The sequence below is a fragment of the Desmodus rotundus genome, chromosome 8 (assembly GCF_022682495.2).
Source record: "Desmodus rotundus isolate HL8 chromosome 8, HLdesRot8A.1, whole genome shotgun sequence".
Classification (NCBI taxonomy): domain Eukaryota; kingdom Metazoa; phylum Chordata; class Mammalia; order Chiroptera; family Phyllostomidae; genus Desmodus; species Desmodus rotundus.
Window position 1 is genome coordinate 37,561,010 of NC_071394.1, and position 27,468 is coordinate 37,588,477.

Consider the following 27,468-nt stretch of genomic DNA (forward strand, 5'->3'; position numbering starts at 1 on the left):
AAGAAAAACATTAAGCACATAGTTAGGCAAAAACAAATGTAAATATGCCACATGTCACATGTAATACAAAGTAGAAGTATGTGGCTCTGAGAGGCTATACTAGGAGGATTTGCCTTAGGGAGTTCAGTGGCAGCTTCCCTTAGGAAGGGATTGCTGAGCTGCTCTCTGAGAGAAGGAAGGGCTTACCAGGTAAACAGAATAGCATGTGCTAAGGCTCTGAGGCAGATGACAGCATAATGAAAATGAGGAACAGGAAGCAGAGTAAAGGTGAACCACAGTGCAAATAAATGGGTGGGTAGCAATTGCATAGGTCATGATAGAGAAGTTTGTCTTTATTCTAAGAACAATGGGGAGCCCCTAAAGGTGTTTAAGCCAGGGGCAAAGTAATCATAAATAATTATTTGGAAATATCAGCATCACTACAGTGTAGAGAATAGATTGGAAGAGGTGAGGCTAGTCAGGAAGTGAGAGATGGTGAAAACTTGAATAGGGTTGGGGTGAAAATGAAGTAAACGAACAGATTGGAGAGCTGTTCAGGAAGTAAGGTGGACAGGACTTGGTGGTGATATAAGGAATTTAGAAGAGGGAGAAGACAAGAGTCAGGTTTTTGCCTTGCACAATGGAAAATAGGAAGCTCAGGAGTTAGATTTGGGGAAGAGGGAGAAGATCGTGAGTTTTGGTCCAATTTTAGGTGCTTTTAAAATATTCCATAGCATGTATCAGGTAGACAATTAGATATATAAGGTCGGAGCTCAGTGGACAGTAGAATGTCGAATTCTCCGAAAAACTGGTTAAGTGGTCGCTGAAACTGCCGTCGTGGATGAGACTGCCTAGTACAGGAGAAGTGGGATGAAATAAATGCTCACAGTGGCATTCCGCCAAATCTGGTTCTTCTTCTCACGTACCGATGACCCTTCCTTCCTTGGTGTAATGGATGTTTTACTGTTGTCATCAACGTGGACATTCTTTTTTGTAAACTGTCTGCATATGGATGAAGAATATAGTGGGTTAAAATAGAACCATATTATTTTGAATTCAAATAAATTCCTATGCTGATAGCAAAAAAGAAGGAGAGAGAAATATAGTGGGTTATTGGAGAAAAACACTTTTCTAGCCATGATTTTATATACATTCTGCTGCGAAAAGCGACACTGAAAAGAATAAATGTAGATTACATAGAAGGAAGAAAGTAAATTGATCCCTGATGTCTGCCACAGGGACACCTGCTCCTGCTCCCCAGAGGGAGCACTAGTGCTTGGGAAACATGGTGATGCATTATGGGAGGTTTTATAGCACCACACCACAGTTTTTGGGCATTTTCCTCTATTAAATAGGTTGTTTTATGCCCTATTCAGGCAACAGCCCACCAGGTATAGCACTGTGTTTTATGAGATGTATTCTCTGTTCTCAAAAGCAACTTTTGGAAAACAGCCTGTTTATATATTAGGAATTCCCTGGTCAGAGATTTGTTACTTGTGGGGTCAGAGATTCATGAAGATCCAAGGAGCCTGTAGAATGTGGAATCACAAAGCCATAAAGGGAGCAGTTAGTAGGGTAAGTGCTCCAAAGACCTGGGACTGAGAAAGTCCTTGATTGGCAATGTAATAAGGTGATAAGTGATAAGGTTAGAAGTGCCTGTTCAGAAGCCCCAGGCTGCAGGAGTACCAAGTGGCTGAGAAAGCAGAGGCAGTGACCTGGACCCTTATAACTCCAAATGTGGTCCTAGGACCAGAGCGAGCATCAGCCTCAGAAATGCAGAATCTCAGCTTCTGACCCAGGTGTAAAAAATTAGAAACTGTATTTAAACAAGATCCCTATGTGGTTTCTTAAGCACATAAAGTTTGAGAAGCACTGATGTGGACTACTCTTTCAAAAAGTGTAGTAACGGTAGGTAAGAGACAGGATAAAACCAGGGGAAAGGGCGAGATTGGAAATGCAAATGCAAGAGAAATAAGATCCCAAGAGCAAGAGGCCTGTGGAAGAGGACAAGGGATGGAAAGAACCAATTACTTTGGGAAAAGAGGTGGGACTCTTCCTTGGTTGAGAAAAATGGGAAAGAGGAAAGAAAGAGGAAGTGTGAGATCAAAGGCAGATAAATGAGAAAACTCTGGGTGAAAGACCCAGTTCTCCCCAATAAAATTGATGGCAAAATCAAATCCTGAGGAGGAGGAGAAAGAGAGGTTAGGCCAAACAATACTCCAGAGTTCAGAAACTCCTTTCTCGAACTCACAGTGCTCTCATTTAAATAACATTTAATTTGGTTAAAATGTCTTTGCATTTTTTTCTGTAGTTCCTTTAAAAAGGTATGCATCAAAGTATTAAAATATTAAATACTTTAATGACCATTTAAAATAAAATGTTGCCTAGCTCCAAGTGGTTGGATGAGCCGTGAACTTCAATAGGGCCGCCATTACATAGCTTGCTGACATTATTAAGTCAAATAAATATGGATACAAAAATGTGTAAAAACATGAGAGAACAAAAAATTTTTAAGTCTATACCTACAGTTTTTATGTCTGCAAATTTTGCTAAATAAATAAAATGATCTGAAAAAGTTGATCTCACAGTCAGATATATCAGTGATTTACTTCATTGGTTTTCTGTTGACCATTTATCATGAGGTGAAGCATCTTCAGAATGAAGGGTGGAAATAAAAAACTTGACATGTTTGCCCTTATATAAACTCAACGTTTGATTTATAAGACACAGACGAACAAACCACTATAGCCTGTCATGTTTTCCAGTTTCTAATTTATTCAACCTCTGCTCAATATTGATCCTGACAAGCAGAGTAACCCGAAGATAAATTTATTCACTCCACAGTTTAGTCAGAAACAAGCCAAAAATTATAGATTTTCCCAGGCAGATGATGACAGGCAGTCAGAGGGATGACAAATGGCTGTCTTTAGATTTAGTTAGGACAGTTGGGCCAGACGTTTCCGATAAAGATTGGAGCATACTGGTCAAATACAGGTTCATCAGTGGTCATCATTAATTGTAGAGGGAGCATTTGCCAGTGCTGCAGGCACCCATACAGGAGCGCCGCGCCAGCCCTGCGTGGGAAAGGGAATTGGCTCCCCAGGACTTTGCAGCACTCCTCTAAGTGATAGCATGACATGATCATTTATCAAACAGAGACTGTCCAGAAAAGTGTCTGCTCCCTTTAGTAACTTATTGAAGGGCAGGAAAGTGAAAGCCTTTTATTAAAGACAGGAAGGCAATGAACAACCAGAGCGTATCCAAAGGGTAATCATATTTCAGCACAGGATTACTTTAGTCTTAAATAAACATGCACTGGAGGGAGTATGCCGAGGGCCATTTATCAAGTGAGGAACAATTAACAAAACTGTACAGGACTCTTATCTATATAAATGTAAAGTTCTCTTATTGTTACTATTACTTAACTTTTGGATGAAGGAGCATCGTATTCAACACTAAAAAAATGTGTAATGCACAATTCCTTCCTTACATTTTTTAATAGACAAATATGGAGAAAATCTCACATAAAATAATGATGGCTGTATCAAACACTGTTAAATAAATGCTGTAGAGAGAGCATTATCCAGGGCTCAGGACTGAAGGATGAAGTTATAACATAACTTTCTTATAAGTCAACTACACGTCAGTAGGTCAGAAGTTTATTCTTTATTAAACAATTTTTCTCTGTTGACCAAAATGAAGAAAAAAAACTAGCTGAGGGGTGGAAGGATAGGCAAAGAGGCAAAGAATTAACACATTTATTATTACCTGTTTCATTCCAGGCATTTATATGCCATGGCAACTAATCCTAATCATCCTCACTTTATAAAGGAGGACCCCGACTTCCTAAGGTCAAACAGTAAGCAGTGGTGCCAGAAGTTTGGGATTGCCTGCTTTTTTTTTTTTAACAATTTCTATTTTTCACATAAATTATTTCATTGGATACCATAGACTAAAGTCTAGCACAGAATTTAGTCCATGATTCAATAAGGTCTTTTTTGAATAATGAAGTAGGCAGAACTGGAAATACTTTTACCACTTTACGTAGGAAAACATCAGTCTCTGGAAGATTAAGGGACCTACCAGGAAATCTGCAGCGGGTCTCAGTCATCCAGCTCCTTATAATTATTCCCCAAAGATAGCGTTTCTTCCTGTAGATGCGGACATATATCTGCATGTCCCAAATTTGTTCCCTTCATGATATGACAGAGTTTTGTGGAGATTTTTTTTAAATTTTCACCTGAGGATATGCTTACTGATTTTAGAGAGAGGGGAAGGGAGGAAGAGAGAGAGGGAGAGAAACGTCTATTGGTTGCCTCCCGTATGCACCCCTGAGACGAACCCACAACCTAGGCATGTGCCCTGACTGGGAATTGAACCCATGACCTTCTTGTTTACAGAATGATGCTTCAACCAACTGAGCCACACCAGCTAGGGCGTGGAGATTTTTAATACATGGAAGGGAACAGAGGTCAAATCTTCATAGAACAAAAAAAGTTTTCTAAAATTAAAGAATAAATCAAGTCTTATAAGAAGCTTTTCCAAAAATGAAACAACAAAGTATCTAAGCAACAATAAACATGGTTCAAACAAAAAATAAGATGGAAGGTACAAATAGGTTAAATAGATCTACTAGTCTGAGAGGTATCAAGTTTGGAGGTGAGGAAATAATATAGGGAGTAAAATTACCAGGCAATGTATTCTCAATTACGTTCAGTTTTGCAATTAAAAATATGTTTGAATTAATCTGTAATTTGTATTTCCTAATTTTCCCTTACACCCTATGATAATTTTGGTCTTGGTTTGAGGAAAACAAACAGAAAACTCATAGGTGCTTGAGTGCTGCTACCCTCTTCAATATTTATTAACTTTGCACTGCTTACCACCAGATTCTAAGGAGCAACCCCCAGATATGTACAAGATCACGTATCTGGCAGTGCTCTGAAAACCAGAAACCTCTTCACAGAATTAATCATCAACATTTATTTTTATTAGCAGCAAAATATTTGCTTTAAAGTAATGTTTTTTTCCCTAGTAAAGGTAGTTTTCCTTTCCTTTATTTTTTTGCCTATGGCCATTGAATTTTATAAAATCAATTAAAGGCTATAGAATAGAAAAACAGTTTTTGCGTTGCTTGATTTGAGTAATTCATTACAGATTAAACTTACCTGATTTTAAAAATTAAAAACATAAATTTGGGATACATATGAGAAATACTCCAAGTATATTTCATTTCCATTAAATAGCTCAAATAAAACATACATATTTAAAATGAGGAAGGGGGAAAAGCAAGGAAAGGAATGACAAAAATAAAACACCAAGGCATTGAAGAAAAGGATAGTGACAATGGAAAAAGAAACTTAAATAGAGAGAAAGAGGAAGTAAGAGGGGAAACTAAGAGAGCTGGTTCCTAAGAGCCATTAATGTTTTCCTCACTTTCATTTGGATTGTAGACCATGGAATAACTTATTCCTTGAAATATAAATTAGCTAATTTTCTTTCAAGCTATAAAAACACACAAATGTTTATAATATATGTAAAACAAAAAGACAATTAAAAAAAACCCTTATGCTCAAAAAAGTAGACTAGAAGGATATATGACTACATATTGAAAGTGATATTTGGGTGATAAGCATGCAAGTGATTTTTTTTCCTATTTTCTCTTTGATATTTTTACAGATTTTTAAAATGAATATGCATTCTTTAAAAAATAAAATAAAAATATAAAATATCCTCTTGCAATGCCAATATACTACTTACTCACTCCTTAATTGCCAATATATATACTACTTACTCACTCCTTAATTGCTTTAATCTAGAAACTTCCATACACTCCACCAAGAATAGGGCATCTTCGGTAAGATGGATGGCCAGAGGGACAAAAGTTTTTTTCAGGTTGGGTGCATTTAAGGGACTGTGACAAAGAACAGTTCCATGGCCCCTGACTCAGGCCCACTTTCTGCCTTCTCTTTAGCCCCTTCTATGATTATATAGATCATTTTATCACAAAAAACGATTTATGGTACACCTTCCAAGTATCTGGCGCTGAGCCAGAATGCCACAAAAAGCAGTAACTACCTTTATAAACAGTTAACTGAATGAAATACTGAAAACTGTGATATATTTGTGTCTTTTTCTTCTATAATTATAGGATTTGGAATTTTTACTGACCAAGTTGACGAAGCTGTGGAAAATGGATCTAAACGGAAATCCTGTTTGTCTCCAACCAAAATACAGAGACAGATTGATATTGGTCTCCAGATCACTGGGTACATAGTTGTATTATATGAATATAATTTTCTTAGAGAAAGAGACCTCATTCTCTTTATAAGATAAATTAACTGAAGGCATGCCGATAAATTAACTCAAAAGTTAATTTATCGGCATGCCTTCAGAAATATAATATGACATCTGCATCTACAACAATACTGAACTTTAAATTTGATATTTTTTAATATCAGCAAAGTTAAAATTGAGAAATAAAGCACAAAAATATCTGATGTCCACAAGTAATAAATTGAGACACCAGACACTCTTTCTTTAAAAAAGAAAATGTGGCTGTTACCAAAAAAATGGTTAGTCATAAATGTATAGAACTTGCTCACCTTTCACCAAACTTCCACGGACACAAATCCTCTACATATCCTGAGACTCTTTATCTCTTGGTTCTGTAGATAAAGTTGATCAAGGTTTTCACTGCTTACACTTGCCAAATGGTACCCTAAAAACATACAGGAGTCCCTTTCATTTGAAAGTAGAGCTGGGTGGGGAGTCCTTTATGAGACCCTTAAAAATAATAACATTCCTGAATATGCATTATGTGGGGAGAATGGCCCAGTATAGAGAGAAAGTCATACAGCATCAGAGGAACAAACACTGCCCTCTCACAAAGGACATTCATGAGCTGGTTTCCTCTAGCAGAACTTCTGTGACATGGTTATAAAAACTAATGTACGGCAAAACTATTTCAAAGCTCATAGTTGTAGAAAACCTTGATTAATCATAATGCTAGTGTGGTAATTCTCTTGGAGGAGAAAGACATTGACAGAGGACATGTCAAAAAATCCATGACAGTTTTTCACAGTAGATAAGTGAGGGTCATACCCTGCCCACCCTTCATCCCATCAGCCAAGGGTAGGAAACAGTACAGTCATGCGTGCTTTTTAAAGCTCTACAGATTATTCTGCTATGCACGACCCCCAAGCCATCCATCTCCTCCCCTCTCTGCCCACCGCACACAGGTGTATTAGTCCACTTTCCTTATGAAGCAGAGTAAAGTAAACGTAATTAATGTTTGATAATTAAGAATCTTCCGATGTTCATGAACCATGCCTCGAAACATTTCTCACAACACAGTACCAAAGGCGATGCCGTGAAACACATGGAGATAAGTGTACTGATTTCCAAGTAAAGAGGATTTGTTTAAAGTTAAAAAAATAACTTCTTTTCTATACTATATTTTATGATTATAAAATTAATATATATTTCTTCTAGAAAGTGCAGGAAATATAGAAAAGAAAATAAATATCATTCCTAATCCTACAATAAATCTGCTGTTAACACTTTAGTATACGACCTTACAGTCTTTTTTTTTTGATACATATATACATATTTAACAAATTCTCTTTGATTTTAGCTTGTCTTATTTTTATTTCATTTTTTTCCTAAATGCAAAACCAAAAAACATACCACACACACACAATTAATTGAGGGCTTGGTTTGATATGTCCCAGTAAAAAGAACTATAAGGAGCCATTTTCTGTTTTGTAACCCAGCCCTTACCAAATAGAATGACAATCCACACACTTGGTTTACTTAGTACGAGTAGAAGCAACTTATAAAGCAGAGCTCATAGTTCTCTGATCTTGTGTCCATTACCTGGCTTCCATTCCTGAACCACCTCTACACCTAATAACCTCAAATAAGGTCATTTGCTAAAACTGAGATGGAGTCAGATTTACTCAGGCATAGTCATTCCTCAGCTTTGTCTGAAACATTAACGTAAAGAAGTGGGATTATGCTAAAAGACTCGGATTTTTCATTCCTTATCTTTAAGTGTTTTAAGAATATGTATTGATTTATACATATCACATCCAAAAATATACTAATAAATTATATGATTATTAATAAAAAAGATCTGGAAAGACAACAAATGCAAGTAGTTGGGAAAACTGAGCATAGAAGAAAGACCTTTAATGTAAAGTTACAAATACTAAGATGTATGATGATAAAACATTTAGCCAATTTCTTACATTACAATTTGGAAAGTACTATTATTCAGTTCAAATAAATACATGAGACAGGATATGGAAAAAATTATGCTTCCAGAGCTTATGGTTCTAGTTTACATTTCCAGTTTCATCACTTGATTTTGGATATAACAATATTATGAATCATATTTAAGTGGTAATGTTAATACTTTCAGTAGTACAATTAATATTTTATCAGGATATTGTCTTTTTCCCCTGAGAATAGGACCCCCCAAAAAATATTACTACATCCCTTCTACACTCTGAAATATAGCAGAAGACATTATATGGATGAGAGAAAATATAAATTTAATTTTAAAAACTGCTAGATAAGCACATTTTGCTAGTAAAGATAGTCTTCACATTGATGAAGGCCACCTGTATTCATGTGATTAAAAAGGTCATATAAGATATTCTATAGTTTTATAGTATATCCATATACAGTAGAATACTATAAAAGTATTAAAATTGTCTTTAGCCCTGTACTGTGTGGTTCAGTTGGTTGGGCATCAAAACACAAACCAAGAGGCTGCCAGTTTGATTCTCAGGGCACATGCCCGGGTTGCAAGTTCAGTCCCTGGTCAGGACACGTGTGGAAGGCAGCCAAGTGATGTTTCTCTCCCTCTCTTTCTCCCTCACTTCCCCTCTCTCTAAAATCAAATCAAAACAAAACAAAAAAACATTGTGTTTAAAGAAAAACATATGTAGTAAAATGCTCACAATATTAAAAAGTAGGCTCTAATGCGATATAGATAATTAAAATTTTATATAATACACATACATCCATACATAGAAGACAAAAAAATTGCTAAGAAATGTACTAAAGTGTTATCAGTGATTTTTAGAGATTATTTTTGGTTGTGGAATACAGGCAATGTTATTTTTTTCATTTTCCATTCTTTATATTCTCCAAATATCTTACAACATATAAAAATTATTTGTGTAATTTAAGATGCTCGATTTTCAAAACTTTGTTAAAAGAAATGAAATGCAAAGATAACTGAAATCTCACTTCATAGAACCAAGAGGCCAGCTATGTAGGTTGTTCCTGTTACTGCCTATGTCCTAGGATACAATAAGCATTATTAATGTATGTGCTCTTAAAACACTATGTTACATACATAAAACTTCTTATTTACTTGAAGATATATCTTGCTTTTTCCTAAGAATAACCATAATATTATTTGAATAAATAGATAACATTAGTTTTTGTTACGTATGATATTTTTGTCTTTTAAAATAACAATATAATTTACACATGACCCTGGAAAAGTGACCACACACCAAATTTTGTTTACAATGATTATCTCTGTCAGTGGTGGGAGGGAGAGGTATGGATAGTAATTACAGAGCCTTTTTATGTTTTTTTCCATCATGTTTCAGTTGTTTATAATAAGCACATTCTGCCCTGGCTGGTGTGGCTCGATTGGAGCTTCATGCCACAAACAAAGGTCACAGGTTTGATTCCCAGTCAGGGCACATGCCTATGTTGCAGTTTGGGTCCCTGGTAAGAGCACCAATGAGAGGCAACTGGTCGATTTTTCTTTCACATCAATGTTTCTCTCCATCTCTTCCTCCCTGACTTCCCCTCCCTCTAAAATCAACAAGCATGTTGGTGGGTGAGAATAATAATAATAATAATAGGCACATATTCTTTTTGAAATCAGAAAAAATAATTAAAAACAAATAAAATTTAAACAAAAATACAGAATTTGTGTAAATCGGGTATTTTTAAAAGAAATTTATTTCATCATATTTTGTAACAAGTTTGTGTGCCCTAAACCAGAAGTATATATTGACAGTAATATATTATATTTTAACATACATATTTTTATCTAGAATTTCTTGATGGAAAAGAAATTAAAAACATGGAAAGACAATTTCTAATAAATTGGAAAGCATCCAAAGATGCCAAGAAAATCAGCAAGAAAAGGAATAATAAAAAAGAGGATGCAAATAACTCATTGGCATGTAAGTAGATTGTGACTCATTAGCTGACCACTTCTACTAGCAAAGGGAATATAACACCACCACTAACAAAATGCTAAGAAATAAGGAAGTTTTGTTTAGATTTTGTTCAAAGTTTTTGATTTTTGAACTTATTTACAATTCCTATGAAATTTAACTTGTTTATATCTGACAATGGGAGCCTCTATCAGCTAAACCTGTGTTTGCTACTAACTATGACTGTGTAAGCTATGTAAACAGCCATACAGTGGGGGGAAATGGAAAATGGTGTATTTTTTATATCTGGCAAAAGTGCACAATGTTAGTTATGTAAGTGGTGAAATAACAATCAACTGTGTGAAGTAGGAAACCTAAGCCAATAGTGTATTTGTTCAGCAACAGTACAAAAATTACACTTTTCATCAGGATAGAAAATTAAAATGTATCATGACCACATCTGTAGCCTTTACTCTTGTGTCCTGTCCCCCTTCTTATGTACACTCCCCAACACTTGCATATTTTAATCTGCCTAAGGTTGTTTTACAAAGGACTGCCAACCTCCCTTGCCTAAGTAATGCAACTAAATGTAGCAAAGTGTAATGGGTAACAATTATCTTTATCATATTGGGGAACATCCTAGAATTCACTCTTCACAGATTCTATAGTCCTCTCATTGGAACGAGACCCGTCCTCCATTCCATCCCCATGATAATGTTTGAATGCTAACGATAGTCTTCTCGTTCCATGGCTGACAGGGTATGCGGGCATAGAAAGGAGTTAGACCAGGGGAGTAAGGGAAGGAATACCGGAACAATGTAGGCTTTCTGCCAAAATAGCATAGCCTAGGAACATATCCTAGAATAGCATGTCAGTCTAGGACATGGAAGTTGAGGTGAAGAGAAACAGAGTTGGAACGGCATGGAGCTCTGATGATTTTGCTATATCATGTCCAGTGAATGTGAACTGTGGGAAATCATTTCAAAAATGGGACTTTCTGGGCTGATGATACTGTGTTGGTTACATGAATTTCTCAAGATCTGAAACCTATAAAATAGGTAGGAGTCGTTTCTCCTCCTCTGTTTATCTCTGGCTCACTGTGAATGGTAGAACTAGATCCAGGGTAAGGAGTCCAGTATTTTACATATTTTCAGAATTGCACCAAAGATGCCAAAGTACCTTATTAATATTGAAGTACTCATACCATTCAACACCAGCCCTCACCCCAAGATTGAACCTATTCTAAAAGTAATGTAATTCCCTTCATTTTAATAGATTTTACAAATTCTTCCTAATTAAGACACAATTAGATTAATTAATTTTTAAGTTCTCCAATGACTTTCAACAAAATAATATAATGTGCCTTAAAGTTTACAATTTAAAAAAATTATACTGTCATTTTTTAAAAAATATTTTATTATTTTTAGAGAGGGGGGAAAGGAGAGAGAAAGAGAGGGAGAGGAACATGAATGTGTGGTTTCCTCTCATGCTCCCCCTACTGGGGACCTGGCCCATAACCCAGGCATGTGCCTGACTGGGAATCGAACCATCAACCATTTGGTTTGCAAGTTGGCAATCAATCCACTGAGCCACACCAACCAGGACTACAAATTATACTGTCATTTAATTTTCTCAATAAAATCCTGTTAATCTCCTTATAATCTCATGTGAGCCTTAACTAATTAACGAAAGCAATCCTTAAAGCAATATAGGTATAGTAACAACTATCTGAAAAGGAAATTAGGAAAACAATTCCACTTACAATAGCACCAAAAAGAATAAAATACCTAGGAATAAATTTAACTAAAGAGATGAAAGAATTGTATACTGAAAACTACAAAACACTGATGAAAGGCATTAAGACAAAAACAAATGGAAAGATATCCCGTGTTCACGATAGGAAGATTTAATGTTAAAATGTCCACAACATTCAAAGTGGTCTACAGATTCAATGCAATCTCTATCAAAATCCCAATGGCATTTTTCACAGAAATAGAAAAAACAATCTTAAAATTCATATGGAGTAACAAAAGACCACAAAATAGCCAAGCCAACCTTGAAAAAGAAGAACAAAGCCTGAGGCATTATGCTTCTTGATTTCAAAATATGTTACAAAGCTACAAAAATCAAAACATACGGTACTGGCATAAGACATACATATAGGCATATGGAACAAAATAGAGAGCTCAAAAGCAAATACACACATATATTGTCAACTGGTCTTCAACAAGGGTGTCAAGAATGCACGATGGGGAAAGGATAGTCTCTTTAACAAATATTGTTGCAAAAACTGGATAATCACACGCAAAAGAATGAAATTGGACTTGACTTTACACCATACAAAAATATTAACTCAAAATAGATTAAAAACTTAAACATAAGACCTGAAACTGTAAAACTCCTACAAGAACACATAGGAGAAAAGCTTCATGACATTAATCTTGGCAAAAATTTCTTTGATATGACACCAAAAGTACAAACAACAAAAACAAAAATAAACAAGTGGGACAAACTAAAAAGCTTCTGTACAGCAAAGGAAACTACAGAGTGAAAGGCAATGTACAGAATGGGAGAAAAGATTTGCAAACTATTTATCTGATATGGAGTTAAATTCCAAAATTAAAAAGAAACTGCTACTTAATAGCAAAAAAGCTAATAACTTGAACATACATAACTCCTAAGAAGACCCACATATAGCCAACAGGTATATAAAATATGTTCAATGTTAGTAATCAACAGGGAAATGCAAGCTGAAACCACAATGGCTATCACCTCTCACCTGTTAGGGTGGCTATTATCAAAAAACAAAAGACAAATGTTGGTGAGGATGTGGAAAATTGGAACCCTTGGACAAAATTGGTGGGTATGTAAAATGGTGCAGTTACTATGAAAAACAGTATGGTAGTACCTTAAAATTTTTAAATAGAACTACCATATAATCCAGCAATCCCACTTCTGCATATTTATCCAAAAGAACTGAGTATCTCAAAGAGATATTAGCACTTCTATGTTCAACGTAGCACTGTTCACAGTAGCCAAGATGTGGAAACAACTTAAATGTCCATTGACAGATGAATGGATAAAGAAAATGTGGTATATACACACAATAGAATACTATTCAGCCTTAAAAGGAAGAATATGATATGATCCCTGCTCATTCAGACATCCCCACCCTAACAAATGATAGTTCTGAGCCTGTCCGGCATAAAAATAGTCGCATCCCTGAATACATGTGTATAACACACAGTAACTCTATCCTTAGGTAGATGTCCAATAGCTTACACTATACAAAGGCTCTGTTATTACTGCTTAAGAGAAATGGAAAGCATGAACTCAAGTCTAGAAGATATGTTTTTAAAATCTACAATATACTTTCAGATCTTTAGGTGAACCTTTTAAAGATACCTCAGTACAAACAAATACATTGTAAGTGAACAGAAATTCTTAGGAAGAGTCATTTTTGTACTTCCTAACATTTTACATATTTCAATAGCCTTGTAAATTTGGAGCTCTATATTAGGGATATATGCTAAAATTAAAAGGATTATGACCTCAAACTTCAAGAACCTTACAATAAAATCTTGTCCTAAATATAACCACATAATTATATAACTGAAAATTGAAAACAAAATCACTTTAACAAAATTCAAAATATATGCATATCTTATAGTATTTACTTTTGTTGTCATTCAATAGAAACATTAATTTATTCACTTAATAAACATTTATTGAACACTTTGGATGTGTCCCACACTATGCTAGCCCCTGGGAATTAAATGTGATTAAGGCAGACCCCACTTAAATGGAGATCCTGCTAGAAAGGGAAGAGGACTGGTAATGATGTGGAATGTTAATTGCCAAAATAAAGGCATGATCATATTCCAAAAACTACACAAAAACTGTATGTGACTAAAGGTTAAACACTCTGAAAAAATAAACTCAGAACAGCAAAATGCAAGGGCAGTTATTTTATATTAATGTTGTACCCATTTTACTTTCCTAGGTAGGTTTTTATGGATGAAAGTCTATGATATTTTATCTTGGATATTAATTTTTATTGGTTTTACCATGAATCTCTTTAACTTCATTTAAATCCATTTCAGAAAATATAATTTACATAGTCTAATGCTATGTTTACAATTTGATTATCAGTTTCAAAGCAGAATTCTCTTAATTCTTTGTACGCTACAGGTAACTTTGAAACAATGCATCACCTAGTTCCTGTTTACTACCCACAGGCGGGTAAACCAAAATTAGTCTTTTTCTCCGATGCACAGAGATATCTTTCTAATGGAAACGCATCTCCAGAAAGCTCCCAAGATGATTACCCTAAAATTATTGAAGAGGCCAGGTAGGTGCTTTCAAGTATTTGTGCAATTTATCTTTTGGGGGAGGATGGGACACCCTGACTGTCACACGCAGAGGAAGAGAGGCCCTGTGTCTCTCCTAGTTCTCTGTTCTCAATTCTTCATAGCCAAGTACACACTCCCCGTCCCCCAAAAAGTTCATTGTTGATCTGCCCAAACAATTGCAAAGTTGAGGTGGAAGAGTTGCTTCAAAAAGAGCTGGGAGTCACTAGACTAGACATTGAGGTAGGGCAGGTGACTCAGGAATATCCTGGAGCAGCAGGAAAAGAGGTGTGAATGAGCAGGGGTCATTTCAAAGGAGCCTGAGGCCCAGCTGATGATGGGTAGTCCCCTAGGTGAGGAGATGACTCAGCAAGGGCTGGTGGCACACCGGAGGGGAAGCCTGGAGCACTACAGAGGCAGGCTACTTTCTCTGCTTCTCCAGACCGGAGATTCTTGTCTGGTGCCCCTGAGGGAGACATTAGAAGTTCATTAGATCCTCAAAGGGGCTTATAATCCAAAAAAAAAAAAGTTTAATAATCACTGTTCTTGAGTATATACATAATTTAGTTCCATTTGAATCAGCTATAAGTCTCCTAATGAGAAGAAAATTACTTTGATCATTTTAAAAGATGATATTGTTTTGATATAAAGAGAAACCACAACAAAATAATTTCATGTATTCATAAAACTAATAAGCACCTGCTATATGTCAGCAATGCTGAATATAAAAACTGAAATGAGGTGTCCTAATCTCAAAGATCTTATAACACGCTAGTTGGAGAGTCATATGTGATATAATTACTGCATAGTGTGATAAATGCTAAGGGCATTATAAAATGATCCTCATACATCCTATAAATAATCCATTCAACTTTTTTCATTTATAATCAAAAACAATTGCTCTATTGATCTTTCCAATAGTAGTCATTATGATATAATTAAGAGCAATAGCATATTTCATTGAGAAAGTAATCAGAGGCCGTGGACTTACTTTGGAATAATTTCCTTTTTCAACAACTGTCTGCTGAAGGTCAGGTGGGTTTGTCATGAGAGCCTCTTTGCAGGGTCCAATCTAGGGATGATGACTTAGCATTCCTTAATGGAGCCTCGTGAAGAGGACCCATAAACAACAACGCTGCACTGTCTGACCTCCATTCCCTAAAGACTGGCTTGGGCTAGCTGGGATGGAGCTTAAGGGAGAGGGTCCTGCGAGTCTGGAAAATGCTTTATTTGGAGAGAGGAGAAAGGAGTCCTAGTTTTGGTCTTGCCTCTTTACCCACACAGACATGCACAAGAGTTGGAAGCTGTGTGAAATTTTGCTTTACTGCTTATGTCCATTGTGATTACCGCCAAAACCTTGGCCAGTTTGTCCACAGTGCCCCAACAATTTCTTAAAGATTTTCACAACTGCTGTCCATTCCACAACAGTGGTCTTGAGTTTTGTTTCTTGCAAAGCGTTTTGAAAGGTCTTGCTAATATATCATCAAGATGGAAAAGAAAACAATACAAATGGACACAACCTCAGAAAACAATGTTGGTAAATTCTATACATTGCTGCATACACTAAGATCAGTTGGGAACTGTGACACATACCATATATCCTATAGCCCCAAGCAAAGCTCTGGTCACTAGACTGCACTGATGAAAACAGCAAATAAATCACTCTATCCTCATTTTCTTGACTAGAAACACAATACAGAGCTGAATGCATTTTTAACTACTATGTACTGCTAGGAGAGGCTACCCCGACGGAAGCCATCAGAATAGAGCAGTTCCTGTGAGAAAAATATAAAGAAATGTCCTTCTTCTACTGTCAGTGAGCTTGATTATGTTCAATCCCGAGTCTTCCAGTTCTGTAATGTGAAAAAGTATTACATAAATGTTTTGTTTTAAATGTTTATTTCCTCAGGTGACATTTTTACTGAGGACATGCCAAAATATTGTTTTATTAGTGCAACAGATTTGTCTTATTGAGTGGGAATATCAGTTCTACCTCTCTTTAATATAAAAGGTGACCAAATATATGATGGAGTTTAGTTAAGCTCTGGATATAGATTTTTAGATGTGCCTATTGCTAACATTTTACTAATTTAGTAAAGCTAAGAGATAACAAGAATAAAGCTAGCATGTCAGCAAATGTTAAAAACAAAATACCCAGCCCAAACACAAAGAATAGAGTTTCAGTTTCTAAAAAGTTGATTAAAGCAATTCCTTCCCTTAATTTCCTTAAGGGGGAGAATCAGTGGATGAGTGGCCTAAGGTCTACATTTACTATTCGAAATTGGGGAGCCTGCTCAGTGGTGGAAAGGAGCTTAGAGGGCTTCTTCCAAAATGCTAAAAGTATGTGCCTCGTACTCCTTCAAGATTCCACACATGGGGAGCTGGGCCTGTATCCTTGTGGAACCCAGTGAAGAAACATCTGTCCAATGACAGGGGAATGTTTTCCACCTCCTTTATAAATGCATGCAGTCTGTGCTCATGTATATTTACACAAGCCTGCTTTCCCTACAGGGAGGAAAAAGTCAGACTCACTGACGTTGTTTTTGACCCTCAAACTGAACTTGATACTATCAATGTACACTTTAATTAAAGATTAGTCCAAAACAATTTTTTATTGAAAGGCTGATTCTGAACAAATGCCTTCACGGTTCAATTAAAACTAATATATGGTATTAAACAAAAAATGTACACATTGCTTCTTTCTGTGTTTGTCACAGATGTTTCCTCTCTTTTCAAACATGTTAGGAGTTGCTTGAGCTTTAGTAATTTAAAAATAACATTAAATGCATTTATATATTGTAAATAAGATCCACTGAGAATACTGTGGAGCACTGGGCAGTGAAAAAAGCAAATTGATACTTAATTATTTAACTATCTTTCAAGCCTAAGCAGTATCAATAGAGTCAAATCATCTCTTTTGTTAACATGAAAATAACTTTCCAGCAGGGTTAGAATGCCCTTAGTTTCAGATACGTTTAAGAAATATGAACCTCTGGAACCCATAGTTCACAGGAAATGTTCACTGAATGTTGTTTAACCATTTATAAAATACCTACTATCTTTAGTTAGTATATGGAACCATTACATTTCTTTGAATTAAAAAGTGACTTTTTTATGTCTAAGTTTTATTTTGGAATGTGAAACTCTTTTTAATTAAAGCACAGTTGACATACAATATTATATTACTTTCAGGTTTATAACAAAGTGATCACAAAAAGTCCACTATCCATCTGTCACCATGCACAGTTATTCTAATATTACTGATATTCCCTGTGCTGTACTTTACATCCCTGTGACTTATAAATTTGTACCTCTTAATCCCCTTCACCTCTTTGCCCATACCCCGACCGCCCAACCCCGTGGCAACTATCCATTTTTCTGTATCTTTGTTTTGTGTGTTCATTTTTTTACTTTTAAAAAGTGAACTTGAAAAATAGTAAAAATAACTTGCTTTCACCACTGTTAAGGTTATGTTTGAATAGTTGTAACAACAGGTCTCCTATGTGCTTCAAGAATTTTTAAAACTTACAAAATACTTTTAGTCACAAAACTCTGGGATGATCTTATGCAAATAGTTTTAATTTTGCTGTGTTAAACCCAACCTCAGTCTAATTAATTTTATAGGCAAAATAAACATATATATCAGTAATGTAGGTATAATGTTAAGATTTTGATTTGCAGTTCCCAAAGAACCCTTTTGATATTAAGACACAACACCCTTCAAAAAAAGAAAAAGCAATTGTGATAAGCAACAAAGTTTTAAAAAACAACCTCAGGTAGCTTTTGTGACTTCTAGTCTCAACCCTGTCAATGGCTTACTCTATGAACAAGAGTTATGTTAATAACTAATTTATGAGAATTATATTTTCCATTCTAAAATGTCTACTTTGAAAGCTGAATCTTCTTTACCCAAACAAATTTTTAAAAACAGTAGAACCCTTTGAAATGAGAATACTATCAGCCCATTTTATAGACGGGGAAGTGAATTTGCCATGGAGAGGCCCAGTCAGAAGAGCCCAAAGTGACATTATGGCCATAAGGCAGAGCTGGGACTTAAATCCAAAAGCCAAGATCTCAACTACTCCTCTAGTGGGTCTCAAAAACACCCTCAGGTATGGGGAGGTTAAAGTAAGGGAAGGAAGCCAGTGAGGATGAGACTGTGGGGAATTGTAGAGCACATGTCCAACTAAAGGCAGCTGTGGACACTTGGCTCTAAAACAATGTAGCCAAGCAGATATGCTGAATTTGATAAATCAGACCAGCTGGCAAGCAAGATGTCTAGATTGTGAAATTATCTGATTTTAAAATATTGGATCAATTTTTTTCTTTAAAATTCTATTAAAATAGATACAAAGAAGAAATCTGGTAATGCTAGTGAGTATATGGAACAACTAGAGGTCTCAGGCACTACTGGTGGGAATGCAAAAATAGTACAGCCACTTCGGAAAATAGTTTGACATATTCCTATAAAGTTAAACATATACTTCCCACATCTAGCAATCCTACTCCTTGGTATTTTCTGAGATGAAATGGACCTATATTCACACAAGAAGCCAGACTTAAAGGCTACATATTGTGTTACTCTGGGACATTCTGGCAAAGGCAAAACCATAAAGGCAGAAAACAGTACTTCCCAAGGACTAGGGGATGACTACAAAGGTCAGCACAAGGGAATTTGAGGTATGGGGTGGGGAAGAATATCACAAAATTTTATTTTAATAGTGGTTACATGACTGTACATGTTTATCAAAACTTACTGAACTACGTACTCCAAAGGGTGAATTTAACTACTAAAATTATATCTTAAATAATGAGGGAAATAATTGAAAGGTGAAAAAAGCACTAATTATATCAAACCTTTTGTGTTATAATATGCATACATATATACAACTAAGCAATATATTTTCTTCACTGCTGTTTCATTATTTTACATTATAAAGACAATGAGTTAAGATGGCAAATAATTTGACATATTTAGGAAAAGAGACAAATATAATTTTAAGGCCTGTGAAATTTACAGCACGCTAAAGCCATGTACTTTCTGGGAACCAAGACAAGAACCTCAAAGAATGATTTACTGTGAAAATAGTATCTGGATTGTTAATAAGGAGTCAAGTTAAAAGTATGCCCTTTATTGAGATAATAGATTTGAAAAGTGTTTTGCAGATTGTGAAGAACTCTGCAAATATTAAATAGAATAATATGGTTAAAAAAAAGAAATAAAGAAAGAAAGAAAGAAAGAAAGCAAGCAGGCACAAGCAATAGTATCAGTCTGCTTGGCTTAAATCTTGTCTCTGCCACTTACTAGCCAGTGTGACCTTGGAGAAATTACATAATCCCCTCAAACTATATTTCCTCAACTGTAAAATGTAAAATCCTCAAAGGGTTTGCACTTAGCACATATAAAGAGTTCAATACATTATCTGTTACTAATTGACATAATGTTGAAAATGTGAAGATTTTCACCTATTTTCAATTTAACTGCAAATACTGGTTTCTTGCAGGAGTTAGGACAAATCTAGAACCATCACAGGATTCAGAGGGCCTACTTGGTTGGCAGCAGATAGGACAAGGGGGTGATGGGCGTGGTCGTACTAGTTACATCAGTCCTTTCTTTGGAACCTGACTTGGGCAACACTGCCGGCCATGGGCCAGCCACTGTCAGCCTCCTCCATTGTGCCCCCTCCACCACTCACTCCACCTCATAGGGTTGGACTAGGCGGAGGATGTGAGATGCCAAGAGTGCAAAATTGAGGGAGTCTTAGGCACAGAGCCAGGGCTGAGTGAAAATCTTTGTTTCTGCTTCCTTTAAATTCTTAAAAGATTTACACAGTTTGGTGGCTAATCATTAGCTCTACTACTGCTATTGTGTCGTAGATTCTACATTTGCTACCTGTTTCGGATAACTTTTTGAAATAATTTAATGCTGGTTCCCCGCCCCTGTCCTTCTATTAACAGGAATCTCTCTTTGAAGGAATCTGACAGGCTGTGACAAAAAATAATGTATATGAACCTTACCATCTCCATAACCCAAAAGTAAAAGAAAATTTGTAACAAATGAGTCAACCCAGCCTTAAGAAGTCTGAAACGTTTGATTTTTTCACTCTTATGGAACTAGACAACATCATCTTTTGTGGTCTGTATATGGTATCTGTCTTCATTATATGAGAAAAACCTTTAAGTTCTTGTTTGATTTGCTTCTTCACTGAGTCTGAAACATTGCTTTCCAATTGCTTTATTCATTACAAATTATTTACTGGGAAAAATAAAGATGTGCTTTTTCATTCATTAGAAAGTAAACCTTTTTCGTACCAATGGAGGTGTGTGCTTCTAAAGTGTAAATCTAATTGCAGCTATTGAATGGGAATTGACATAAAAGCCTGAGGACTATTCTGATTCACTAATACACTGAAGTGTGGAACGAAGATATACTCAAATGCCACCATTACTAAGTAGTACTTGGTAGTTCTGTTGTAAAGTATGAAATAATGTCGCATATACAAGAGCAGTTTTATGAATATCATGAATTTGTTATTCCGTCTTGACCCCAAGTAAGATTTTTAAATGTCCTGCCCTTCGAATTGTAGGCACTGTTTCAAGGATATACTAATTAGTTGCTAGAAAATCTTGCCGCGTGCCCTCACACTTCGCCTCTGGAGGCGAGGGGTCCTAGACGCGTGCAGTCCGCGGAGGGCTGGGGCGCCGCGGGCTCAGGGCGCCTGGATGAATGGGGTCCGTCACCGCCCAGGGCCCAGCCACGCTTCCCCGGGGCCCCCCACTGGAAGACGCCTCAGCTAGTTCCACGCACGGGGACGTGGCCAGGACGAATTTTCCAGCCGAATAACGACACAAGCGGAGCCGGGCAGGGGCATCGGATGGCCGGTCAAGGGTCCGCACACAGGGAAGAAGCGACCGCAGACCCAGGGCCGCTTACTCGGGTTTGGGAAATTTCCTTGTTTCACTGACAGCTGGAGCGATCCAGAGAAGTGAGGTTCACTTCTGCGCGGCTCACACACCGGTCACGGAGTACCGAGGTGGAGGGACTAGTGCTTTAAGTACTTAGGACAACGTGCAACATTTACCTCGTGGGGAAATAAAAGCCTAACGCAGCGAAGCGGCACACTCCACACTGCCGCACAGAAATTGAAGGTCACGCTCCACAAAACTACAGAGTTCCCGCCCGAGCTCGGTGCTCGTCTTACAGGCGCCAGGGCTCAGCACCCTGGTGTCCGACAGCCCAGACTCCGGCCCGTCCCCTCTGGCCTCCCACCCCGCAGGCGCGGAACTTGGAGCTCCTGGGAGTCCCGCCAAACGCAAGTCTGGTAGTGCGAAGGGTGGGGCCAGCAGGACGCCCCGCCCCCTGGCCCCGCCCCGCCCCGCTGGACGGTTTGATTAATGCTCTCCGCGGCTGAGGAGGTGGCTCAGCCTGAACTAGGCCCTCAGGACAGCACCCCAGGTGGGCGCGGACCTCAACAGGTCTTGGCCGAAAACCGAGTTTGGCCCGTACGCACGCCTGGCCTCGGGACGCCCGCATAAAAGGCGCGCCCACCCGGGGCTGGAAGCGGCCGTCGACGTCGGTAGGACTAGAATGGAATGAGCGGCGCCGCCCTGGCCACGCACACCCGGCTCGACGCTCCTCGTCCGCCTGCTCAGCGGGGCAAAGCCCCACACGGTCGCTCGGGGAAAGGTGAGGGCCGGGTCCGACCCCTCCCGCGCGGCGCAGCCCCGGACCCGGAGGGTAGTGGGTTCCTTAGTCCGAGGTGAGGCCAGGGGTCCTCCACTCCTGCCGCAGAGATCACCGTGGGCTCCCGCTGTTGACCCCCGAGTCCCGTGCCTCGGCAGCAAATGGTACGAGGGGCGACGGGCGTGGGTACCACGCTCCGCAGAAATGATCAGCACCATCTTTACTGTGGGGCTGGCAGGGTAACATTCCAGAAGCGCGAACAAGTTCCGAAACGGAGCTCCCTTTCCCGTCAGGGAAGCACTTTAGCTTAATTTGTCCGTGAAACGGAAAATCCGCACGGCGCCCCTCCTCGGCTTTGTAGAGAGCCCAGGAACTCAGACCCCAAAGTCTGCCTAGACGCGGGGAGGCAAACGCGTTCCAATCAAAGCAAATTCTTTCTAAGAACTTGCCCAGCACTTCGGGCGGCCGAGCGGGCTCCCAGGAGTAGCGAGGGGGCTGCACCTCCTCCGGTGGAGCCCGACCCGGGCCCCAGCCTCACTGCGCCTTCTGCCCTTAGCAGGGCGCACGCCGTGAGACGTCGCCATGGACCGCGGCGGCCCCGCAGGCAGCCCCCTGATCGCCAGCTCCGAGCCCACCACCACTGCCGCCGCCACTCGAGAATCGAGCCCCGGGCGGACAGGGTCGGGGCCGACGGGCGCGGGAGGCGGTGGGCGCTCGGGGAGCGGGCGGCCGGCGGCGGCGAACGCAGCGAGGGAGCGCAGCCGGGTGCAGACTCTGCGGCACGCCTTCCTGGAGCTGCAGCGCACGCTGCCGTCCGTTCCTCCCGACACCAAGCTGTCCAAGCTGGACGTGCTGCTGCTGGCTACCACCTACATCGCGCACCTTACCCGCAGCCTGCAGGACGACGCCGAGGCGCCGGCGGACCCTGGGCTGGGCGCCCTGCGGGGCGACGGCTACCTGCACCCGGTGAAGGTAGGCGGGCAGGGCGCACTGCGGCACTGGGGCAGGGAACAGGGCACCTTGAATTGCCCGGTCTGCCAGCACCCAAGCAGATGCCACCGAGCTTTCACTCCTCCCGCGGGGTGAGGTGGGGAACAGATCGGCAGAGGGAACTTGGCCCGAGAGGTCCCCACTGCAAAACGGCTCTTCTTAACCGTTCGCAGGTAGTGGGTTTCAACCTGGGGTGTCCGGGTAGGGGCGTCTCGGGCGCCTTAGAGGATGCAATCTACGGGAGGCCCTTGCCACGTGAGAGATTTCTCGGGGATGCCTGGTAGTTTGCTTGGTTACACATCTGGTAATTTTTAGTATCAGAGATGTTTTTGTTTGTTTGTTTTTTCCTTACTGATTTTAGACAGAGGGTAAGGAAGGGAGAGAGAGAGGGAGGAAAAACATCGATGTGAGAAAGAAACATGGATTGGTTGCGTTTCGTGTGGCCTCCAAACCGGGATGAAACGCAGTTGAGTGTCCGGACCGGGAACTGAACCCTCACCCTTCCAATTTCCCACTTACTGGAGGATTCTCCAACCAATTTAGCCACACCTGCCATGGCAAGCCTTTGGGTTTTTAAGTGTTTTTAATTTACACAATTACATTTCCATTGTCGTTTTTACCAGCTGTTTGAGAAGTTTCATGAATTAAATATTCATGAAATATGGGGCAATGGAATTATCTGTTGTTAAGTAATCCTAGGCAACCAATGTTGAATTTTTTTTGTAAAACTGGTAAGAACAAAATGAGATCATTTTGTATTCCCACAGGGTAAATTTCAGTACGTTTTAATAAAGTTTAATTATCATGGACTAGACAGCCACTAAGAGTAGTAGAAAAACTATAATATATTTATGTAATTTTTACAATAAATTGGTATATATGTTGAGTGAGCTGATTAAATACTATATTCAAATTCTGTAATGTACAAAGTTAGCCAAGAGAATCCGTTTTTGTATAATTTTCTTTTACATTACATAACAGGTAGATTGGTTAGTATTTAGACTCTGCATTGTCCTTTTCTCCTCTACTTGTTTTGAAATTCTGCATTGATCTGGCTTTCTGTTCAAAATATGCCATCTTCCCTATATTTCCCAAACCTAAATTTTCAAGTTTTTGGTTCCATCATTCTGAAGCACTTGGCCACACACACACACACAAAATTGTGAGTTAGCCTTAAGTGTATCAGTATTCAATAAATTACTGAATAATCATTATTGAAATGTGGTAAAACGTACACTCTCTAATATTAACTAAGCTTAAAATTCTGTGGTGAAGTTTAACAAAATTTACTTCGCAAATATAATCAACATGATTATAGTCTTACCCTATTTTAAATACTAAATTTAAAATATTATTTATGTATAATTATTAAAGTTCCCATTCCATTCCATTCATGTGTTATATACAGGTTGGAACAAAAGACAGTTAAAGTTGTTCATATGGAAAATAGTACAATAATTAATAAACAGTACAGGAATAAATTCTGTGTTTTGCATACTCACAACTGTCAACTGACTTTTTCTCCCCTTGTTTAACAATCTCAGCTGAAAAGTCATTCATTATTAAATAAGGGGTTTGTGTTACAGTGTGCATTAGATTGATATTCAAATATCATTAATATTAGATTTTTTTTGACTTGACATTTTTAACAGAGTAGTCTTTACTACAAAAAGCATTTGTTAAATGCCTCTTTGTGAGAGATGTAATTCAGATGAGAAATCAAAATTGTTTTCCACCTTAGTTTCTCACACTGCTTTTTTGAGTAATGTTAGAACTGCAATTTTGGGGTAACAATAAATTTAACAAGTTTTTTTGCCCTTGATTCATGTACCAAGTGCTTTCGTAGTCCTATAACTCTTGAAGAAAAACTAAATCTCACTTGTCCTCTGGATTGATTATTTTGATTTTAAAAGACAACCCCAGGGATAACGAAACAAAGTCAAGGATTACCTCTTAATGAAATTGATGGTGGCTGAACAAGTGACTAGGCTGTTTTAAAATCATTTACTGAGCGCCTTTATGTGCAAAGCAGTGTGTTAGCAGAGTACATAGAGTTAAGGTTAAGACCCAATCCCTGCCCTAAATGAACACAGGATAGAGACAAAGATTAAAATACGCAAGGGAGAATGTTGTATGTGCCATAAGAGAGCTGTAACCATGTGCTGTGCAGGTTCACAGGAAAAAGATTTTATGTACAAATGGAAACCATCTATAACACACTATTTTATAGACACTACGAAAAATGCTTAAATATTAATCTATCTTTGATTAATCTAATGCAAATAAAAATATTCTGATAATTTGTACTTTTTGATTAACTAAAGGTATTGTAACCCTTAGTATTCCAAGGACCTTAGAACTAAACTGATTATATGACACCACCCTCCAAAAAGGAAAGGTCTATTCTGAAAAAGCTATTTATGTAATATGTTTTTCCATTACCATGCCTATTTGACAATAAATTATACTGTTTGAGAGGTTGTTCATTTGAAAGATGAATTTAAAAAAAGTCACAGTTAGAATACAAATATGGTAATTACTGAGAGATTAGAGAGCTGTGTCACGGCAATATATCCAGACATTTAATCTGCATGTTACAATATTTGTAACTTCCCGGACATTGTTTTTAGCTAGATAAAATGTTTAGATAGTCGAGTTAGCCACTTCTCACTGTAGTTCTTTGACGAGTATAGATGCATAACATTTATCATGTATAACTTTAAAAAAATCTTCAAAGCCAGGGATCTTGTTTTAGGCTTTTGTTTTAGGTTTAGTTTGAAATTATAACATTGTGGGTAGATATGTTTTACTCCACTTAACTACATTCATTCTCTATGATTTCTTGCTCACATGCACACATATTATTTTATACAGTTATAATCAAAGTCAAGTTATACTTTTATTTTTATAGTTAGCATTAATAAATATTTTTTCATATTGTCCCTTAGACTTCAAAATTACAATTGTTATAGCTACATAAGATTGCATTTGCATTGAAGTATTTGGAATTATTATTATTATTACAGATTATCTTATATCTGTCATAGATACTAACTTTTGTATTCTTATTTAAATATTCTTTTTCAGAAATGGCCCATGCGATCAAGATTATACATTGGTGCTACTGGTCAGTTTCTGAAGCATTCTGTCTCTGGAGATAAAGCGAATCCTGGCAATATTCCAGCAGACTCACAGCCTTAGGCTGTCCCCTGATGGGTACTGAAAGAAAGTGGTGTCTATTGTTTTTAAATAGTATGAAGTAACTCTATATTTATTACATCAGACATAACAAACATCAGTTCTGAAAGTTTACATATGAATCCATAGTTAGGTTTTCAGATTTATCTGTCCAATCTACATAAATGTGGAATGACATAATCTTGTATAAAACACACAACTTATCTATTCAGTGTGAGAGATAGTCTCTACTACATACAGTAGGAGAAACTATTGGGAAAAAAAGACACACAAAAGCAAAAAATTATATATCCACAGAATGCACTCACTTTCTATGGTGTGTTTATTACAAACTGAAAAGCTGATATCTATTGATAGTCCTCCTAGTTTAAAAAAAAAGCTGTGTTTGTAATACACTAATATTTCATTTTTGTAAAAACCAGTCTATGCTTACAGTTGGTCTAAGGAGCCATTTCAGTTGGAAGGAGTGAGATCATTTATTCAGTTCCAGCTGAGTGTGTGGGAAAAGACTGCTGAGGTAATGTGATGATGCAATAACCTCTATAACTAGTTATTTTTTCCTCTTAGAAAGCTCGATTGGAGTATTAGAAATGGTTTGCCTCATAGGCCTGGCTTACCCACCATCCTAGAGGATTATGTCTAATTATGTTTCCAAATTGTGGAAGGCATCTGGAATCCCTGCATCCCAGTGTGAACAGCCGCGGATGGGTGTCACTGGGCAGCATGGTTCATCACCCTCCTCCCTGGTCACCCCATAGGCACACACTCTCTTTCAGGTCCTGGACTAGCAGGTGTAGTTGCAGCCACCCTAGAGAGAGTGAGCCCCGGTGACCCTCAGTCACAGCTTTGGCCAGGCTTCTACCCTCATCAGTTGTTCAGTACTTGGCCATTATGAAATGGGAGAAATCCTGTCTGTTTTGGGAATTCTGGCACTAATCTGTACCTCGAGGGGGTCAGAGGATACCGAGGGACCATCCTGAGATACATCAGGCTGGATCTGAACCGAGAACCAGGGAAGGCCCTCTGCTCTGGGCCTCTCCCCCCACACTGTTTGTTGGGTTCCCAAAGATTGTAC

General features: G+C 38.1%; 2 protein-coding genes across 4 annotated transcripts in view; both read left to right on the forward strand.

Annotated features, from left to right (window-relative positions):
• The window catches only part of PPP1R42 (protein phosphatase 1 regulatory subunit 42), a 39,889-nt gene extending 18,776 nt beyond the window's left edge, over window positions 1-21,113 (forward strand). For 2 of the 3 annotated variants that reach the window (XM_024572504.3, XM_045181600.2), the window contains 4 exons: window positions 6,131-6,248; window positions 10,068-10,199; window positions 14,364-14,523; window positions 20,480-21,113. In XM_024572504.3, coding sequence (XP_024428272.2) covers window positions 6,131-6,248; window positions 10,068-10,199; window positions 14,364-14,523; window positions 20,480-20,513 — 444 coding nt within the window. In that variant the 3' untranslated portion in view covers window positions 20,514-21,113. The remainder of the gene's footprint in view (window positions 1-6,130; window positions 6,249-10,067; window positions 10,200-14,363; window positions 14,524-20,479) is intronic. The other variant, XM_045181599.2, reaches the window with a different exon arrangement.
• A 977-nt stretch (window positions 21,114-22,090) lies between these two features.
• Window positions 22,091-26,642, forward strand: TCF24 (transcription factor 24). Its single transcript, XM_024572113.4, has 3 exons — window positions 22,091-22,208; window positions 22,762-23,177; window positions 26,283-26,642. Exons 2-3 carry the CDS (start codon window positions 22,788-22,790, stop codon window positions 26,394-26,396), a joined length of 504 nt encoding a protein of 167 aa, XP_024427881.1. The 5' UTR covers window positions 22,091-22,208; window positions 22,762-22,787; the 3' UTR covers window positions 26,397-26,642.
• Window positions 26,643-27,468: the final 826 nt, after the last annotated feature.

Bases quoted from the DNA above. Each gene is read 5' to 3' on its own strand.
- TCF24 (XM_024572113.4), top strand. From the start codon at position 22,788: ATGGACCGCGGCGGCCCCGCAGGCAGCCCCCTGATCGCCAGCTCCGAG. The intron at 23,178-26,282 runs GTAGGCGGGCAG...ATTCTTTTTCAG, and splicing joins GCTACCTGCACCCGGTGAAG to AAATGGCCCATGCGATCAAG.